Source organism: Oryctolagus cuniculus, chromosome 15, assembly GCF_964237555.1.
Source record: "Oryctolagus cuniculus chromosome 15, mOryCun1.1, whole genome shotgun sequence".
NCBI classification, from domain to species: Eukaryota; Metazoa; Chordata; class Mammalia; order Lagomorpha; family Leporidae; genus Oryctolagus; species Oryctolagus cuniculus.
Window position 1 is genome coordinate 32,367,557 of NC_091446.1, and position 20,237 is coordinate 32,387,793.

The 20,237-nt window shown below is 47.0% G+C and overlaps 1 protein-coding gene across 3 annotated transcripts in view; it reads left to right on the forward strand.

The window, feature by feature from the left end:
- MMS19 (MMS19 homolog, cytosolic iron-sulfur assembly component) overlaps positions 1-20,101 on the forward strand; it is a 31,978-nt gene extending 11,877 nt beyond the window's left edge. Inside the window, exons 2-31 of one of the 3 annotated variants that reach the window (XM_008270296.4) lie at positions 3,616-3,664; positions 6,323-6,423; positions 7,037-7,122; positions 7,454-7,528; positions 7,905-7,974; positions 8,364-8,492; positions 8,579-8,640; positions 9,072-9,158; positions 9,507-9,581; positions 10,341-10,418; positions 10,971-11,109; positions 11,362-11,516; positions 11,775-11,853; positions 12,148-12,273; positions 12,463-12,544; positions 12,890-12,987; positions 13,090-13,239; positions 14,534-14,689; positions 16,127-16,226; positions 16,699-16,801; positions 16,947-17,015; positions 17,243-17,369; positions 17,808-17,908; positions 18,061-18,117; positions 18,261-18,447; positions 18,725-18,807; positions 18,930-19,094; positions 19,174-19,233; positions 19,553-19,653; positions 19,732-20,101. In XM_008270296.4, the coding sequence (XP_008268518.1) occupies positions 3,616-3,664; positions 6,323-6,423; positions 7,037-7,122; positions 7,454-7,528; positions 7,905-7,974; positions 8,364-8,492; positions 8,579-8,640; positions 9,072-9,158; positions 9,507-9,581; positions 10,341-10,418; positions 10,971-11,109; positions 11,362-11,516; positions 11,775-11,853; positions 12,148-12,273; positions 12,463-12,544; positions 12,890-12,987; positions 13,090-13,239; positions 14,534-14,689; positions 16,127-16,226; positions 16,699-16,801; positions 16,947-17,015; positions 17,243-17,369; positions 17,808-17,908; positions 18,061-18,117; positions 18,261-18,447; positions 18,725-18,807; positions 18,930-19,094; positions 19,174-19,233; positions 19,553-19,653; positions 19,732-19,759 (2,978 nt within the window). In that variant the 3' untranslated portion in view covers positions 19,760-20,101. The remainder of the gene's footprint in view (positions 1-3,615; positions 3,665-6,322; positions 6,424-7,036; positions 7,123-7,453; positions 7,529-7,904; positions 7,975-8,363; positions 8,493-8,578; positions 8,641-9,071; positions 9,159-9,506; positions 9,582-10,340; positions 10,419-10,970; positions 11,110-11,361; positions 11,517-11,774; positions 11,854-12,147; positions 12,274-12,462; positions 12,545-12,889; positions 12,988-13,089; positions 13,240-14,533; positions 14,690-16,126; positions 16,227-16,698; positions 16,802-16,946; positions 17,016-17,242; positions 17,370-17,807; positions 17,909-18,060; positions 18,118-18,260; positions 18,448-18,724; positions 18,808-18,929; positions 19,095-19,173; positions 19,234-19,552; positions 19,654-19,731) is intronic. The other 2 variants (XM_051824031.2, XM_070057430.1) reach the window with 2 other exon arrangements.
- The last annotated feature ends 136 nt before the right edge of the window (positions 20,102-20,237 follow it).

Here is a 20,237-nt window from a genome sequence, read left to right on the forward strand (position 1 = left end):
CAGGCCAGCCCTCTGCTGTGGCCAGGGAGTGCAGTGGAGGATGGCCCAGGTGCTTGGGCCCTGCACCCCATGGGAGACCAGGAAAAGCACCTGGCTCCTGGCTCCTGCCATCGGATCAGCGCAGTGCGCCGGCCGCAGTGCGCTGGCCGCGGCAGCCATTGGAGGGTGAACCAACGGTAAAGGAAGACCTTTCTCTCTGTCTCTCTCTCTCACTGTCCACTCTGCCTGTCAAAAAAAAAAAAAAAAAAAGCCACTACTGAAATAATTTTTAAATAAATCTTTTAATAGAGCTTTCTAGGCTATAGCCAGAAGTTTCCAAGGAAGTGCCCTTTTTCTGCCTTCCAAAATGGTGCAGTATTCTTACAGTTTGTAACACAGAAACGGGTATTTATTTTTATGAAAGGGTTGCCATTAAGGAATTACGTATGTAACACAACCATCAGTTCCTTGGTGTATTTGTCTGGTTGGTCTGACTACTGCCCCTTTCTCCAACCTATAGCCTGCTCCTTTTTCCCTTGTCTGTTTCTCAGGAGCTGGAGCAACGGCTCGGCCTTCCACTTCCTGGTATAAGTATGGCTAAGGGTGCCTGATGTCTAAACTGATGCCATTCACAAGCTCTGAATTCTAACTAGAGCTCTCCTTTTCCTCTTCTGATTAGACTTCTCCATGCTCCAGCTCAACTCACCATTATTTCTTTTTTTTTTTAATATTTATTTATGTATTCAAAAGGTAGAGTTACAGAGAGGCAGGGAGGGAGAGAGAAAAGGGTCTTCCATCTGCTCGTTCACTCCCTAAATGGCCTGGACATCCAGAGCTGAGCCAATCCGAAGCCAGAAGCCAGGAGCTTCTTCTGGGTCTCCCATGCTTTCCCAGACCATAGCAGAAAGCTGGATCAAAAATGGAGCAGCTGGGACTTGAACCAGAGCCCATATGAGATGCCTGAACTGCAGGCGGCGGCTTCTACCCACTACATTACAGCGCAAGATTTATTTATCTATTAGATCTTTGTGAGTTACTGGTGTGCTGCTAAAATTGCCAAATAATCTATTCACCTGTACACATTGGGAAAGTCCAAAAGGACACACAGCAAGAGGTCTTGCTGGGGCTTGCGCTATGGTGTAGCGAGTGAAACCACTGCCTGTGGTGCCGACATCCCATATGGGTGCCGGTTCTAGTCCCAGCTGCTCCACTTCCAATCCAGATCTCTTCTATGGCCTCGGAAAGCAGTAGAAGAGGGCCCAAATCTTTGGGCCCCTGCATCTGTGTGGGAGACCTGGAAGAAGCTCCTGGCTCCTGGCTTCGGATTGGCCCAGCTCCAGACATTGCTGCCATTTGGGGGGTGAACCAGCAGAAGGACGACCTCTCTCTAAAAGAGGTCTTGCTTCCCAGAATGGGACTGTGATGGTGGGACAGGAATCTTGCTATATCACTAGTGTTAGACATACCTGCGCTGAAGGGAGTAGAGTGAGAAAAAGGATTGACCTTATAATTTGGGGAGACAGCATTTTGTTTGGAAACTGCAAGGCTAAAGACAAAAAAGAGGGCCGACGCTGTGGCGCAGTGAATTAATGCCCTGGCCTGAAGTGCCGGCATCCCATATGGGCGCCGGTTCGAGACCCGGCTGCTCCACTTCCTGTCCAGCTCTCTACTGTGGTCTGGGAAAGCAGTAGAAAATGGCCCAACTCCTTGGGCCCCTGCACCCGCGTGAGAGACCAGGAAGAAACTCCTGGCTCCTGGCTTCGGATCGGTGCTGCTCCGGCCGTTGCAGCCAACTGGGGAGTAAACCATTGGATGGAAGACCACTCTCTCTCTCTCTGCCTCTCCTCTCTCTGTGTAACTCTGACTTTCAAATAAACAAATCTTTAAAAAAAAAAAAAAGTGAAAAAATTATCTAAGTCTGTAATTAATCTCTTTAAAAAAAAAAAAAGATTGATTTATTTATTTGAAAGGCAGAGTTACAGAGAGGCAGAGGCAGAGAGAGGTCTTCCATCTGCTGGTTCACTGCCCAAATGGCCACAATGGCCTGGGCTGAGCCGATCTGCAGCCAGGATCCTGGAGCTTCTCCCAGGTCTCCTACGTGGGTTCAGGGACCCAAGGACTTGGGCCATCTTCTACTGCTTTCCCAAACACATTAGCAGGGAGCTGGATTGGAAGTAGAGCAGCCAGAACTTGAACCAGTGCTCATATAGGATGCCGGCACTGCAGCTGCAGGAGGCAGCTTTACCCACTATGCCACAGTGCCAGCCCCTAAAATTATATATTAACTTGGGGAATTTGTCATCTTTCATCTTAAGTCTTTGAAGAGTATGACATGCCTACCTACTCACTTGGGTTTGTTTTGTTTTGTTTTGTTTTTTAAAGATTTATTTATTTATTTGAAAGGCAGAGTTATAGAGAGACAGGGCAGAGAGAGAGGTCTTCCAGTCACCCCCCGAGATGGCCCCAGTGCATTGGCCAGAGCTGTGCAATCCAAAGCCAGGAGCCAGGAGCCTGTTCTGGGTCTCCCATGCAGGTGCAGGGGCCCAAGGACTTGGGCCATCTTTTCTTTTTTTTGGAGTCTACATATAAGTAAGAGTTTACACTATTTGTTTATATCTGGCTTATTTCTTCTAGTAATGTTCTCTAGGTTCATCCTTTCACAAATGGCAGGATTTTCTTATTTTTTATGGCTGCATTTTATATATACATAATTATATATTACATTGTGTACACTTATACAGAGGGTACTTCAGAAATTTTGTGGAAAATAGAAATAACAAGCTTATTTTGGTGCAAAAATTTTTAAGCCCACGCATGCAAGAAGTCTGATTATTTCACGAAAACCCATACATAGTTTTTTAATGATGCATGTTGTCTATGAACTCTATGATGAGTTCAACACAGGTATTTTTTAGATTTTTGAAATTATGAATAATATTGCAGACATCTCTTCAGATTCTGGCTTCATTTCCTTAGGCTATAGATCCACAGGTAAGATTGCGTTATCAAATGGTAGTCCTACTTCTAGGATTTTGAGAAACCTGTTGTCCATAATGATTTACATTCCCAGCAGCTGATGTACAAAGGTTCCCTTTTCCCACATCCTCACCAGAGCTTGCTATCTCTTGTGTTTGTGATAATACCCTTCCCGTCAAGCTTTGAGTATTAGCTCATTAGTGCTTTAAACTTTTCACTATTGAGATGGTGTACATTTTTTGTTAAGTTTATAGCCAAATATTTTCTCTCTCTGCTTTTATAAATAAAACCTTTTTTTTCTTGTATGTCATTTTATAAACTGTTATGTGTATGTATATGAAGGTATTTGATTTTATATTAATTTTGTACCCAGCCACCTAATAAGTTATTTCATTTATAATATTTTGTTTCTTTCATATTTTCCAGAGAAAATATACAGTCACACATTTACAAGTGGTATATTAACTTCTCAATTTTAATACCTGAAGCCGCATTTTTGAAGTGTTGCAATAATGCTGCTTGTTTAGGAGGGGATCTTGGCAAGCGTTAACGGGCTCCACAGCACAAGGCTTAGGGTAGGCAGGAAACGTTGGTAGTTGAAGGTAGTTGATGGGGGAAGTTTTTCTATATGTTCATATTTCTTCCTTTTGTTTCCTCTAGATGTGAAATCCGGCAGCTATTCAGTGTTGCAAGTGGTGGAAGCCCTTGGGTAAGAGCCTCTGTTCAAGAATGTTCTTCTCCAACCCTGATTGTGCTCTCTGAAAATAAGTTACTTTTACATTGTTACCTTCCTGGAGCCTGAATTTCTTTGGTAGCCCAACACTCCCCCTCCATATCAGAAACTCAGTCTAACCTATGCTTTTTTATTTTTCTCCCAAAGAAGGGTTCACACCACCCAACCGAGGTTCCTTCAGATAGTATTTGGGAACACACAGCCTGTGAGCCACGTCAGTTCCTGGCTTAGCCTTCAGACTTGGGTTGAGACAGGTGGGTGAAGGCCATCAACTGTCATTTAATTAGAGCTGGGAGCTACTCAGCCCCCTTGTCTAGGCAGCCCAAGCTGACTTAGATAAGCTGAATTGCCAGGAGGATGACCTTGTCCCAGATCCCCACTGAGGAAGAAGGCGTGAGAAACAGAAGAGCAGTATTTTAACCTGGAATTCTGAGCAGCAGAGGAAATACACACTTATAGGCTAATGTCTGCTTTCCTCATTTCATTTGATGTAGACCAGTGAAGCTGGCAAGTCTTATTAGCAAGGGTTGTTCCCTGTCACAGCCAGCATGTCTTCTGAAACAGAAAACTAGAAAATTGGGAGAAAATAACACAAACTTTTGTGCATTCCTGACACATAACAGACTTACCTTTCTATTCACACTGTTATGACCTTGGTCCATTTTTTTTATTTTTTTAAAAAGATTTATTTATTTATTTGAAAGGCAGAGTTACACAGAGATAGAGAAAGAGAGATCTTCATCCACTTGATCTCTCCCCAAATGGCTGCAGCAACCAGGCTGGGCCAGGCCAAAGCCAGGAGCTAAGAGCTTCTTCCAGGTCTCCTGCCTGGTTGGCAGGGCCCAAGCACCTGGGCCATCTTCCACTGCTTTCCCAGGCGTATTACCAGGGAGCTGGATTGGAAGTGTAGCAGCCCTGATTTGAACTTGTGCCCATATGGGATTTCGGCACCGCGGGCAGCTGCTTTACCTGCTATACCACAGCATCAGCCCCAGGTCCATTTTTTTATAAATAACAGCTTTGGCAAGAGCATTGTGGTGCAGCAGGTTAACCTGCCACTTGTGAAGCCCGCATCCCACATTGGAGTGTCTGATTTGAGTCCTGGATGCTGCATGCTTCCAATCCCTTTTTCTGCTAATGCATCTGGAAGATAGCAGAGTATGGCCCATTTACTATCTCTATGGACTTGCCTAACCTGGAAATTTCATATAATATATGACCTTCATAATGGGCTTCTTTCAATTAACATGTTGTCAGGGTCCATCCATGTTGAAGTGTATATCAGTTCCACATTTCTTTTTTTTTTTTTTTTTTTTAACAGATTTCTTTATTTGAAAGGCAGAGTTACAAGGGAGAAAGGGAGAGACAGAGAGAGAAAGAGATCTTTCATCTGATGGTTTATTCTCCAAGTGGCTGCAATGCCAGGGCCTGAGCCAAGCCAAAGCCAGGAGTCTGTAACTCCATCCGGGTCTTTCACATTGGTGGAAGGTACCCAAGCAATTGGGCCATCTTCTTCTGCTTTCCTAGGCACATTAGCTGGGAGCTGGAGCAGAAGTAGAACTCCTGGGACTTGAATCTGTGCTCCTGTGGGATGCCAGTGTCATGGGTGGCAGCTTATCCTGCTATACCACAACACCAGCCCCAGCTACATTTCTTTCCTAACTGAATAATATTCCATTGTATAGATATGCCACATTTTTGTTTATTCCTTGGTTAGTGGATATCTAGATTATTTCCACTTTTTAGCTACTCTGAATAATGCTACTATGAGCATTTATGTGCCTTGTTCCATTTTTAAATGCTCTGAATGCACATTTTTCTACTTCTGAGTAGAAACCTTCTATAAGTTCATGTCCTAAGCATTCTGACTAGAGTCATCTAATTTTGGCCCCAATTTTCCTGATGATATCTAGCATTTTCTTTGAGGTTTAACATAACTGTGTGGCCAGCTCTCCTCCAGAAATCTGCTTCCTACTCATTCCTGGTTAAACTACTTCTAGTACGTTAAAGTATAATCTCTGTAGAGCTCTTTTGAAGACAAACCACCTTGTCACTTCAGTCCGGATTCCCCATGTCAATCGCCTAACACAGTTAGAACCTTTATTCTGGCCATCTCACTCTGTAACCTTCCAGTTGCAAAGTTTTGTGGTTTTTTTGTTTTGTTTTTTTGTTTGTTTGTTTGTTTGTTTCTTTTTCCCTTAGGCCTTTGTGGTTGTTGTCAGCATCTTTTCCTTGGTAACTTACAAAAATACATGTCTTCTCTGCCTGTCTTGGGTAAGCAGTAGCTTCCAGTCACCTCAGAAATGCTGTGTGTAGCTGCTAAGCTTTGTGTCAAAAGAACATCACAATCATAGCACTGGGGTTAAAGAGGGAGCATAGTGCCCATGCAGCACCCAGCTGGGAGGACCTGGAAGTGAGATTTCTCTTGGCTCTCAAGTGCCTCTGCTGATGCCTGGTTAGTCTGGGGATCAGGCGTCACTAGAGGGCACCATTTTTCCTGGACTCTTGTTCTTTTAACAGAACTTGGCTTTGCTTCCATGTGCAGAGGGTGAGTTTGACTAATTGCAAAATACTTACTTCTTTAGAGGTTTGAACTGGGTAATGGCAGACTCTCTCTTTACTTCCTATTTTCAGATCTTCTCTGGAGAACCCAGAACCCAGGACTCGGGCACGAGGGATCCAGCTTTTGTCACAGGTGCTACTCCAGTGTCACTCTCTGCTCCTGGAGAAGGAAGGTACTGGCATCATTAGGAGGAATGGCTTCCTGGATTACTGTACAAAGGCCTCCTGTGTCTATCCAAACCATTTTGGAAGGTGGGGTGGGGTGGCACAGGGTCTTCATTCCTCATTGGTGTAAGTATCAGATGATTAGAATCAAGACGTTAAGACATGGCTTTCAGGGACTACTTCTGCCTCTCTCTCTCTCTAACTCTGCCTTTCAAATAAGTAAATCTTAAGAGAAAGAAAAAGGAAAGGAAGGAAGGGAGGAAGAGAAAAGAAAAGAAAACAGAAAGAAGGAAGGAAGGAAAATTTGTGGGCATCAGTTCCGGAGGGAGGGAGGGAAAGAGGGAAATTTGTGGCCATCAGTTCCGTAGCTAGGCAGTTCTGGGTCTGCAAATGGGTTTGATTTTACTGTGGACCTTTGTGAAAATGGAAAGTAAGAGATGTCCCTCTGTTTTCCTGATTAATCAAGTCAATACCTTTGGTTCAGGGGGCATGGGGTATCTCTTGAAGGAGAAAAATTTAGTGCATCCCAAACTAAAACAGCCTTACAAACTTAGGGAAGGAGCAAACTAGTGGGCCCTCCTCATGGCTTTGTCAGCTAACGGCTGAATCTGGTTTGTGCAGTTGTACACCTGATCCTATTCTATGAGAATCGACTGAAGGACCATCATCTTGTGATCCCATCTGTCCTGCAAGGTTTGAGGGCACTTGTGAGTTCTTTTCATTGCTTATTGGTGACAGTGGGGCCCCCTGTCCAGTTCTGTCCTTGCTCTTTGGGGAGGTGAGGCCTCAACAGGAGTAGAGGACCAAATGTGGGACTACATTAATGTTAGTAGCCCTGTTTCTGCTTTTTATCATTTGAGCCACTGCAATTCAGAGCAAACTGGAAGGAGCTGCACAGGACCAATCAGCTTGAGAAACTCCCTCACTATTAGCATTTCCTCGTTACCCAGGATGCTGTGCTCCCCACTGTAGCTAGTGAAGCCTACTGTAGAGCTTTGTCTTGAAAGCCATGCTCATTTATCTTCCCTTCTCCTCCAGAGCCTGTGTGTAACCCTGCCCCCAGGGCTGGCCGTCTCTGTGCTTAAGGCCATCTTCCAAGAGGTACACGTACAAGTGAGTGATTAACAATCGTCTTCATATTCTCTGTCTCCAACCCATTGATATACTAGAATTAGAAGGCAGAAAGTGTTACCCTCCAAGTTGTGAACTCTTGTAGGCCTTGTGGCCATATTTATGCTTTATTCCTTGCCACCAGCTATGGAGATGGCTGTGTGCCATTTGTCTTGCACTTAGAGAAAGTAAGGCAAACCTCAGACGGGTTTGGGTTATTGGCACCACCACCGTAGTGCTGAGGCAATAGCCATACCCTAGGTCTATAGTTCCTGTTAGGTTGACCTTATACTTAGAGACTGTGAAGCAGAAAGTAGTTGTGTTAGTTGAAATATTCCTTGAACATGTTTTTCACCTACTTCCCCGTCCCCACCCCAAGTCCTTGCCACAGGTGGACCGACACACAGTCTATAGCATCATCACCAACTTCATGCAAATCCGGGAAGAAGGTAAGAGGCAGGGCTCTCTGGAAAACCTCAAAAGCAAGCATGTCATACTTTTCCCCCATTAATGGAACTCATTTTAGTCTAGGGTTTATATGGAAGAGCCGAGATTTCAAGAGAATGATAAAGAGAAACTAGAGAACCACTCTCTCCCTGGTGAAATGAAGGCAGAGTAGAGTTAGTTTGAGGCACTGTTTTAAACTCCTGCCTCTGTAACAGTGTGTGCATCGTTACACATCTAGCCAAGTACTTCTTTTGGACTAGGAAAACAAAAAGGATCTGCTCTGAAAGGCAAGAGAGGAGAGGCAGTGGTAGCAGAGGGACAGCACAAGCCCGGAGAAACCCCAAGCTTCCTATCTCATGAAACAGTAGTGACCTTGTTCTCTCCTTCCCAGAGCTAAAGGGCCTAGGAGCTGACTTCACCTTTGGCTTCATCCAGGTGATGGATGGGGAAAAAGATCCCCGTAATCTTCTGGTGGCCTTCCGTATCGTCCATGACCTCATCTCCAGGGACTATAGCCTGGGTATGTCTTGGTAGATGTGAATTAGGTGATTAGGGTTTGTCAAATAAATGAAGCTAGACAGTCAGCCTCATTCTCTGTTGCTACAGGACCCTTTGTGGAGGAGTTGTTTGAAGTGACTTCTTGCTATTTCCCTGTTGATTTCACCCCTGTAAGTAAACACCATCCTGCATTCATTCAAATACTAGTTGAGTATCTGCCATATGCTAGGCCCGGTTCTAGGCACTGAGGGTCCAGGTGAACAACAATCACTGCCCCTGTGAATCTACATTGCAGGAAACAGGCGCATGGAGAAGTATTTGACATCAGTGGAAGGTTTCAAGTCAGCATGTATTTGAGGACCTCCTTAAGCTCCTTAACCATTGTACTCAGTGCTGGGCACTATAGGATTATAAAACATGGCCCCTGCCTTTGGAGATTGGAACATTTAAGGAGCACTATGAAGTTAAGATACCAAAATGAGTAGTACTGTAGTTATTCGGAGAAGACAGAGTTTGGTGTGAGCTAGAGTAGGCAGATTCAAGTCTGTGCCCAGGAGTGTTCTGAAGAGTTATACAAACCCATGGCCCTTCTCTTTTCCAGCCACCTAATGATCCCCATGGAATCCAGAGAGAGGATCTCATCCTGAGTCTTCGAGCTGTGCTGGCTTCTACATCACGATTTGCTGAGGTGGGTTTAGGCGGGGTGAGGGTATTTAACCCATGCACATAGAAGAAAGAACAGTAAAAGTTTTTCTAAGAAAGAACAGTGAAAGCATGGGGGTAAACAAAAGATCTGGTAATGTTTTAGAATGTGACATCCTGCGAGTGTGTTGTGTGGAAGGTATCTTTAGGCCTTTGGTATAGAAAACTTATCTTCTCTTCCTTTAAGATAGTAATCTTTTTGAAATTTTGTACCTTTGCTGTCTTGCTCATTTTTTGGTGTCTGGTGCTCTGGCACAGACACAATTCCTGACTGGAGTTTAGCTCCTTGATATGACTGTGACACTACCTCTCAGGCTCAACTTCTCTCTCACAGTTCCTGCTGCCCCTGCTAATTGAGAAGGTGGATTCTGAGATTCTCAGTGCCAAGCTGGATTCTCTGCAGACTCTGGTAAGTAATTTTTCTCCTTGGAGGATCCAGCTGCCTTTCAACAAGTTAAGAGTTCTGTGGGCCGGCGCCGCGGCTCAATAGGCTAATCCTCTGCCTGTGGTACCGGCATACCGGGTTCTAGTCCCAGTTGAGGCGCCGGATTCTGTCCTGGTTGCCCCTCTTCCAGGCCAGCTCTCTGCTGTGGCCCAGGAGTGCAGTGGAGGATGGCCCAGGTGCTTGAGCCCTGCACCCCATGGGAGACCAGGAGAAGCACCTGGCTCCTGGCTTCGGATCAGCGCGATGCGCCGGCCACAGCGCACCGGCTATGGTGGCCATTGGAGGGTGAACCAACGGCAAAAGGAAGACCTTTCTCTCTGTCTCTCTCTCTCTCTCACTGTCCACTCTGCCTGTCAAAAAAAAAAAAAAAAAAAAAAAAAGAGTTCTATGGATATAGATTCTCAGACAGCCAGGAAATGGTTCATGGGCCTCAGGAAGATTACCCACGATTTAGGTCTATGTGTTGAGCTAAAGTCTCCAGCTGCACATAGTATTGCCCTGTTGTAACTGAATGGCAACGAAGCAAAGGCTGACAGGGCTTCCTTCTTAGCTTTTCATCATTCAGGTTAAACTGCTTTCCTGTACCCTGGGTAGCACTGTGATGATGTCCTGCTGGTTTTTCTGCTGAGAGCCAAACTCCTGCAGGTGCCACTGCACTGAGGTACCTGCATATATACCATGTCTGTGTGTGTAGCCAGCTTATACCTGTGCTTCCCTTGGCAGAATGCTTGCTGTGCTGTGTATGGACAGAAGGAACTGAAGGACTTCCTCCCCAGCCTTTGGGCTTCTATCCGCAGAGAGGTATTACTTAAATAATCGCACTTCTGTTAATTCCCAGTTGTCAGGCATGAGGGGAAATAATGCACCCTGTCCTTTTCCCTTTGTTGTCTCCAGGGCCAAGGTCCTGCGTAGGCCTGGTTATTCAGTAAGCAAAGGGACATGCTTCTAATTGAATGACAAAGGGCAGTGTTCCAGTGTGAGGGTCAGCTGCTTGGGGAAAGCACTTCACCACCTTTGCACAATGCCCACTTCCTGCCCTTCTGTGGCATGAAGCATAGGTCATGGTGCCTCTGGCACTGTGCTGAGTAGAAGGGAAGAGAAGACTTAGGAAAAGGGATTCCAACAGTCACTGCTGAGAGGTGTCATTCTCTGTTTCAAAAAGTATATCTTCTTGGGACTAAGGACTTGGTGAAAATATACCAGTTTGAAAAGACCCTCAGTCTGGATGTTAATTTCTTTTGGTATGCGCTAAAGCCCTACCCCATGCCCCACCCCAAGGAAATAGGTATAGGATGGGTGGGGTCTCACCTGGTACAAGGTCATCTTAGTAGCCATGGGATCCCTCCCTGACAGGTGTTCCAGACGGCAAGTGAGCGGGTGGAGGCAGAGGGCCTGGCGGCCCTCCACTCCCTGACTGCGTGTTTGTCTCGCTCTGTGCTGAGGGCTGATGCTGAGGACCTCCTTGACTCCTTCCTTAGCAACATTCTACAGGGTAACGGGGCCATGACAGCCAGAGAGGGGAGTGACCACAGTAGAGTTAATGTTCCTTAGGGGCCAGTGACTTTTCATGTGTGGCTCCCAAACGTTCGATGATATGGGGGCTGCAGTCCTCCTTTGAACTGAAAATAATCTAAGTGGCAACTGCTAGCAAATTATCCCAAGTATCAGTCTTCAAACTGTGGCCTTTAGGGGAATCAGACAATATTAGACCTACTTCACAGGTCTGTGATTGCTGCCTCTCTAGACTGCAGGCATCATCTCTGTGAACCGGACATGAAATTGGTGTGGCCTAGTGCCAAACTGTTGCAGGCAGCTGCAGGTGCATCTGCGCGGGCCTGTGACCACATCACCAGCAACATTCTGCCTTTACTGCTGGAACAGTTCCACAAGCACAGTCAGGTAAGGGGATCAGGTGTCACGGGGAGTGACAGCACCACAATACTAGGATCCCTTTTTCCAGGAGAGCCTTAAGTTTGCTTGGGCCAGACAGTAGATCTTGAGTTTTGCTCTTAATTCCCTGATCCTGGTTCATTTGTTCACTCTTTCCCTGACTCACTCTTTGATTAAAGGCTACTTCTCCCTACTTCCGGATTAGCAGCATTGAAATCCTTTACCAAAAAACGTTCTTTGACTACAGTACTTCATGAAACATTACAGAGCAACCAGAGGCGGACAATCCTGGAAATGATCCTGGGTTTCTTGAAGCTGCAGCAGAAATGGAGCTATGAAGACAAAGGTGAGATCACCCCCCAAGCTGTGGTGTCCTGGTGAGCACTGTTGCCTGTAAAGGATAGCAAGGCAGCATGCTACAGAGTGGTCTAGAACAGTGGGCCTGCTGATCTGAGGTTGAAGCACGGACAACACTTAATGGATCAGAGATGTGTGTTTATTTCAGTGTGTTTCCTGGACACTCAAAGGATTAGGATCTTTAAGCCTGGCCCAAGTTTTATTTGCCTCGCTGCTGATGGAGGGGTATGGGATATAAGGGCTTCCTCATATCCCATATAACTTGTCCTCTGTCTCTCCCTAGATGAAAGGCCTCTGAGTGCTTTCAAGGACCAGCTGTGCTCACTGGTATTCATGGCCCTATCAGACCCCAGCACTCAGCTTCAGCTTGTTGGCATCCGTGCACTCACAGTCTTGGGTGCCCAGCCAGGTACATTCTAACGGAAAGAAGATGATAAGTGTATTGGTCCCTTGCTTGCGATTTTCTGTCTTAAGAGCAGTCTCAATTCCCTATTCTGACTGCAACTCTGAATGATTTTGGATTTCTAAAGGGATTTTGGGAAGGGTTCTGGTGGCTGCAGGGGAAGAAAAGTGGGATTCATGTTCCTTCCAACTATAGATCTCCTATCTTCTGAGGACTTGGAGCTGGCAGTGGGTCACCTGTACAGACTGAGTTTCCTGGAGGAGGATTCCCAGAGTTGGTGAGAATCTAAAGCAGTGAGATAGAGCAAGTTATTCCCTGCCTCTGTGTTGGCACCAACAAATCCAGCAAGGACCAGGGCTCTGTGCTTCTGACCCTTGTCTCTCCTTAAGGAAGGTGGGCTGTTTGGCTCTGGCTGCTAACTGGTTGGAGAGATGTGGGACTGTTCTCTATTTTCTTGGGCATTAAGAAGCCCTGTCCAACTCAGAGCTCTAGGTACTTGAGTCTTGCTCTTTAGCAAGGTTGCCTTGGGAGCCCACACTCCTGAATCTGCCTACGGCAGGACTAGGCAAGAGAATGGTGGCCAAGGCTCAGCTAACACTCATCTGCTCTGTGCCCCGAGCAGGGTGGCAGCACTGGAAGCATCAGGAGCCCTGGCCACACTCTACCCTGTGGCCTTCAGCAGCCACCTAGTACCTAAGCTTGCTGAGGAGCTACACGTAGGTATGTGTCACTAAGCTTTGTTTGCCCACCCCTTCCCACCAAGGCTCCAGAAGCCCTCAGGTTTGCAATCACAATGCAGCCTTATCTTCTGGTTGCTTTCAGGGGAGTCAGACTTGGCTAGAGGGGATGGGCCCACCAAGCCCTGCCGGCATCTGCGCTGTCTGCAAGCTCTGTCAGCTGTTTCAACACATCCCAGCATTGTCAAGGAGACACTGCCTCTGCTGTTGCAGCATCTCTGCCAGATGAACAAAGGTAACCTCCCAGGAATAATAAGCAAGGATCTAGGCCAATTGGAAAGCTATAGCCAGGTTTGAAGCTGATGGCTCTAAGACAGTGGTTCTAATTGTAGCTGTAGGTAAAGAGTGGAATGGTCAACTTTAAAAAAATAAACCTGATCTGGGCCGGCGCCGCGGCTCACTAGGCTAATCCTCCGCCTAGCGGCGCCGGCACACCGGGTTCTAGTCCCGGTCGGGGCGCCGGATTCTGTCCCGGTTGCCCCTCTTCCAGGCCAGCCCTCTGCTGTGGCCAGGGAGTGCAGTGGAGGATGGCCCAGGTGCTTGGGCCCTGCACCCCATGGGAGACCAGGAAAAGCACCTGGCTCCTGGCTCCTGCCATCGGATCAGCGCGGTGCGCCGGCCGCAGCGCGCCGGCCGCGGCGGCCATTGGAGGGTGAACCAACGGCAAAGGAAGACCTTTCTCTCTGTCTCTCTCTCTCACTGTCCACTCTGCCTGTCAAAAAAAATAAATAAATAAATAAACCTGATCTGGTTCTTACTAGATAAACTGAAGAAAAAAAAAAAACCACTTGATGCCAAGGCCTCAAGTGAAGTTGGGCCAGTCTCTGAGAAGGAATGGGACTTAGGAACCATAACTGGTGAATGACCAGGTGATCTTCCTGTGAGGTCAGAATTGAAAAGCATCACTGTTAAGGCCGTGGTACTCAACATTTGGTCAGCCAGCAGTGTGAGATTCATCTGGAAGCCTGTTAGAAATGCAGAAGGGCAGGCCCTCCCTGATCAGAATCTGCATTTGACAGATCTCCAGCTAACGTATAAGTGCCCTCCAGTTTGAGAAGCATTCCTCCCAGGCAAAAGTTAAAATAGTTGTTGCTCCTGGGAACCTATGCGTGGTCACCATGGTCCTCACTAACCTAAGCTCCCTGCTCTGTATGCCTGGCCCTCATGGTAGATCCAGTTCCACAGCACTTGATTCAGCAGCTGTTACATAGTAGAAAGAACACTTGTTTGATTCTGGACTCTACACTTACTACAACCCTGGAAAATCCACTGATATTTTATTGGACCTCCATGTCCTCCTTTCTAAAGTGGAAGAAATGATACTTCTAGAGTTGTGAAGAAAAATAAAGGAGAATGTGCATGTGAATGCTTCTATTGCTGAATAGATGAAGAGTAACCAAGAAAGTAAAATGACTCAACTGTTTAATGAGATCTTCTTGGTCTCTCCATTCATCTTTGATTATTTTTCTCATTTCCTGTAAGTGCTTTTAAGCAAACCGTATATAAGAACATTGACTTTTTCACTACAGGAAATATGGTTGCAGGATCAAATGAAGTTATTGCCATCTGTCAGAGCCTCCAGCAGGTGGCAGAAAAATGCCAGCAGGACCCTGAGAGCTGCTGGTATTTCCACCAGACAGCTATCCCTTGCCTGCTTGCCCTGGCTGTGCAGGCTTCCATGCCAGGTAACTCTCCACCTGTCTTCCCTCCCATCCTCTGGAATTTCTGCCTTTCACTGGTATTAAGCAGCACTGCAACCCACTGGGCATCAGTAGTACTGTGTTTTATACCACCAGAGGCCCATTCTGAATCCCTTATTATCAGGGTGAGATCCCATTTGAGAGCAAAGGATTCCAACCTGACCAATGGCAAAAACCCAGAATCCACTAGTGTTAGCATTATCCAAAAGGATGCACACTGTGTTTCCCTTTAATTGCAACGTAATTAGTTTAGTTAGAATTGGGCTCTGGAGTCAAGTGGACCTAGTTGGGGTTTATTCTCAGTTCTGCCATTTGCTAACTCAACTGAAGATAACTCCGCCTTTCTAAGCTTCACTTTCCCACTTACGAGGCTAGAGTAATATGTGCATCACAGAGTAGTTAGTAAAGATTAAATAAGATCGTGTGTAGTGCCTGGCCACACAGTAAGTGTTCTGTGTGGTGGTTGCTATAAAAAGAACCCATAAAGGTAAACCCATGTTATTGTTAAATTGCAAAAGACTAACAGTACTACTAGTTTGTTTAAAAAAAATTATTTATTTGAGAGATAGACAGGTAGAGATCTCCCATCTGCTAGTTCACTCTCCCAACTGTCTGCAACAGCTGGGGCTGGCCAGGCTGAAGCCAGGAATCAGGTATTCAATCCAGGTCTCCCACATGGATAGCAGGGACCCAACCACTGCCTCTCAGCATGCATATTAGTAGGAAGCTGGAATCAGGAGCAGACCTGCAACTCGAACCCAAGCACTCCAGTATAGGATGCAGGCATCCCAAGCGCTGCCACTAACAGTATTGTTTCTGATGTTCGGAACAGATTTACTCTATTTTCCCTGGCTGCCTAATCTAAGGACTGTGTTCAGTGTTCTCAAAAACTCTATCTGGCCCTCAGTCAGGTCACTTCTGCTTCTGGTGTCTTGTCTTGCTGGTTCTCAGGACTACCAGGGGCACATTAATACTGCTGTTCTTGGGGCCGACGCTGTAGTGTAGCGGGTAAAGCCACTGCCTGCATATGGGTGGCAGTTCAAGTCCCAGCTGCTCCACTTCCAATCCAGCTCTCTGCTGTGGCCTGGAAAAGTAGTAGAAGATGGCCCAAATCCTTGGGCCTCTGTACCTGCATGGGAGACCCAGAAGAAGCTCCTGGCTTTGGGTTGGTGCAGCTCCGGCAGTTACGGCCAGTTGGGGAGTGAACCAGTGGATGGAAGACCTCTCTTTGTGCCTCTCCTTCTCTATGTAACTCTGACTTTCAAATAAATAAATAAATATTTTAAAGAAAAAAGAAGACTGCTCTTCTGGCTAGAGTTGAGCCCAAATCAGGATGACAGGACCTAATAATTTGGGTCTCTGAACCACAGTTATCACCACAGGATTCTGTGTTACATGTGTTGTGTTGGTTTGGTTTTGCAGAGAAGGAGCCCTCTGTCCTGAGAAAAGTGCTGCTGGAGGATGAGGTGTTGGTCGCTATGGTGTCTGTTATTGGCACTGCCACCACCCACCTGAACCCTGAGTGAGTGTAATCCTAAACACAGCTTGAACCCAGGGAGGATGGCATTCCTGGGAAGAAGCACTAGCAAGGTCATCTGTCCTTTAACAGGCATTTAAATGTGAAGGCAGTTACTTGTTCTGCGAGTTGTGCTAACAAATCAAAATGGACCATGGGGGTGGTAAGCCATGGGCCAGTGGTTCTTAGCAGTGGATGTGCCTAAAAATCAGCTGTGGATTTTTAAAACTACATTGAGTTCTTACTAGATTAGAAGCTGTAAGAGGAATTAGATCTGTTCAGTTCACTGCTTTATCAACAGGGTCTAGTATAGGAGTGGTCCCTGGCACATACTATGAGCTACATTTGTGGAATACGCAAGTGATCACTGGCTCAGCGGCCCTAATGTGACTCCCACTCAGGTTGAAAAGCACTGCTGTGGAGGGGAGGGCTGTGTTCCAATCCTGGCTCCTTGATAATACCTAGTATTCTACCCCAGATTAGCTGCCCAGAGTGTTACCTGCATTGTACCCCTCTTCTTGGATGGCAACACCTCCTTTCTGCCTGAAAACAGCTTTCCAAGCAGATTCCAGCCATTCCACGTGAGTCTGATGGGTTAGATCGGGGAGAATCTTGGAACTTAGATCTTTCAAACTTAACCCTCCTAGGCTAATCTAGGCTGGGTATAAGGTCAGACAAGCCCTCTGCTGGCAGGACAGGCCTGATGGGGCTACTCTTCCTTTCTAGGATGGCTCTGTGGAGCAAAGGCGGCTGGTTGCACTGCTTATGGCCTTTGTCTGCTCCTTGCCTCGAGAGGTGAGTGAGCACATTTGGACCGGTCCCTGGTTTAACCCTCACCAAGGAGAGGTAGATCCTAGGTGATCTCTGGGCTGAAATTTGCCATGGGCTGAGCTGATCTTGTAGTTGACCCTCCAGAGAAGTCAAATCTTGTCCATTGTGGTTCCTGCTACCACTTTCTACTGAGTAGGTCTTGGAGTTCAAGTGTTCTCTGGGTTTGTTTTACATGGCCAGCTTTTCTACAGGTGGAAATCCCTCAGCTGAACCAACTTATGCGGGAGCTGTTGGAATTGAGCTGTTGCCACGGCTGCCCCTTCTCCTCCACAGCTGCTGCCAAGTGTTTTGCAGGACTCCTAAACAAGCATCCTGCAGGTACTGCAATGAGACTGGGCCAGGAGACTTCCTGAATCGTCTACTATGAAAGCTTCAAGCTCTGTTCTCATTCTCTTGAAAGAGGAGCTTGCTAATGACATCAGCTGCTCAAGCACTATCCTTGGACAGCCCTTGTGTCGAGAGTCATGACCAAGAGTCAGGGTGGGCAAAGCATAATGGAACCTAAGAGAGAGAAGAAATGCTCTAGATTGGCCATCCTGGTGGAGCTACTATGATAATGCTTTTTAGGAAGCAGACAATCCTTTTGAATACTAGCATCTTTGCATTTGCTGGTATCCAATCATTTTGTCCAGGCAAAATGCTGCTCTCTTTTTCTAATGGCTTCTTGGGGACTCTGCATTTAAAAAATTTATATCTTTCATTGTTAAAGGAAAAACTCTGTAGCCTGTGCATCAGCTTTCCCTCCCTCCCTTTTAGGGCAGCAGCTGGACGAATTCCTCCAGCTGGCTATGGACACAGTGGAGGCGAGCCTGGGCTCTGGGCCCTCGCGTAGACAGGCCTTCACACTGCTGCTGTGGGTAAGGAGGCGGGATGGACTCTGGCTAGACCCAGGCAGTTGCATCTCATTCAATATAATGCCCTTATTTGACCCTGAGCCATAAGCAGCTGCCTCGCAGGGTGCTGGGAGGGAGTTCAAATGTCCTGCCCTAACTGTGTGTTCTCTCTGCAGGTAACAAAGGCGCTAGTGCTCAGATACCATCCTCTCAGCTCCTGCCTTACAACCCGGGTAAGTCCTCTTGCAACAGGAGAACCTAGGACCTAAACAGAATTTGCTGTTGATCTTATTCTTCCCAGAAATAACTTGCATCTTCCACTTTGGTATTTAACATTGTCCTCCCTGACGTACCTCAAAGATTCTCTTTTCTTCAGCTCATGGGCCTCCTGAGTGATCCAGAACTAGGCCCAGCAGCAGCCGATGGCTTTTCTCTGCTCATGTCTGACTGTACTGATGTGTTGACTCGCGCTGGCCACGCCGAGGTGCGGATCATGTTCCGCCAGCGGTTCTTCACAGACAACGTGCCTGCTTTGGTCCAGGGCTTCCATTCTGCTCCCCAAGGTGAAGAGAATCTCAAAGGCCCTCTTTGCACAGCCACATCCCCTGACTTAAGTTAGGCCCTGAGTGGTTCCCTAGAGCTATAGTGTTTACAGAGAAAGCACAATACCCTGACTCTTGTCCCACTTTTTCCTTTGGTGAGTGCGTCTACCTCAAGTGCTTCCCCCCTCCCAGCTCATGTCTCTGTAGGCTGATAGCCCAGCCTTGTCAGAGATTGGAGTTGAGTTCTCAAGCTGAATGTCTAAGCCCAGGTTCTTCCCTCAACTTTTTCATTTTACAGATGTGAAGCCAAACTACCTGAAGGGCCTGTCCCATGTCCTTAACAGGCTGCCCAAGCCTGTGCTGTTGCCAGAGCTGCCCACAGTAAGTCCTGCAGTGGGAGCCTCGCAGCAGGCAACAAAGCTGTTTTCCCATAGCTGGGGCTCAGGGGAGAGAGAATCAGCCAGCACAGTATCCTCATCTGTACCCTTCCCATTGCTCCTTAGCTTCTCTCCTTGCTGCTGGAGGCCCTGTCCTGCTCTGACTGTGTGGTCCAACTCTCCACGCTCAGCTGCCTTCAGCCTCTCCTGCTGGAAGCACCCCAGGTCATGAGTCTTCATGTTGATACCCTCGTCACCAAGTTTCTGAACCTCAGCTCCAGCCCTTCCATGGTGCGTTGGGCCCCAGCAACTCCGGCAGCTACACTTCTCCTCGATTTCCCCTCACTCCTTCCTCGTGGTTGTGTTCCAGGCTGTCCGGATCGCGGCTCTGCAGTGCATGCACGCTCTCACTCGCCTGCCCACCCCGGTGGTAAGCGCCTCATGTATCCCTCCCTGGCTTGGCAAGGTCTTAGGAGAGCCCGAAAAGCTTTTTTTTTTTTTTTGCCTTAGTCAAGTGGGATTAGCCATGTTACCACAGATGCATTTAGATAGGCAAGAACTTTGTTCCTTGGGCCTAGAATGGACCCAGTAAATCCTGACTGTCTCATAATAGAATGACCATGTTGTTCCTCTGCATCACTAAGGAATCACATTTGGTTTTCCTCATAACATTCATTGTATAAAGACAGAGAAGTGACACCCAGTTGCTTTGATTGAATAAGGCTAAGCTTATCTCTCTGTCTTCACAGCTGCTCCCCTACAAACCACAGGTGATCCGAGCCTTAGCCAAACCCTTGGATGATAAGAAGAGACTGGTGCGCAAGGAGGCCGTAGCAGCCAGGGGAGAGTGGTGAGTTTCTAGGTCTGGGGAGAGAAGGGACTAGAAGAAGCCCCACGCTAATACTGCCACCATTCTTCCTGCTTACAGGTTTCTGCTGGGGAGCCCTGGCAGCTGAGCCCTTGGTCCTGGTCTAGACTGTTCTGTCAGACAATCTCACCTGGAATTACTAATTCTTGGCTATCCTGCTCAAGGCAGGGAGACCACTGGACTGCCTTCCCCAAGGACACAGCACAAATGCCGGCCCTCTGTTGCATGGCTATATAAGAAACCTAGAGTCCTGGTTTCTCATGGATTTCTGATGGAGCCAAGTGTAAAACTACTTGGGTTTGGAGAAAAAGTCTTAGGTCAAGAAAAGGGAGATGTGCTGCTGAGGTGTGAATGCAGATTAACATGGCCCAAGGACCAGGGATGGTGGATATGTGTGTACCTGCTGGAGAATAAACATTTCTTTTGGTAATGGGGCTGTCAGATATTTTCCCTACCCTCCATATGCCTCAGTATCACATAACCAGGCATCCGTGACCTAAGCTAGAAAAAAAAAAAATAGTGATAAGGACTAGACAAGAATTCTTTGGAGTGAGTCCAGGAGGAAG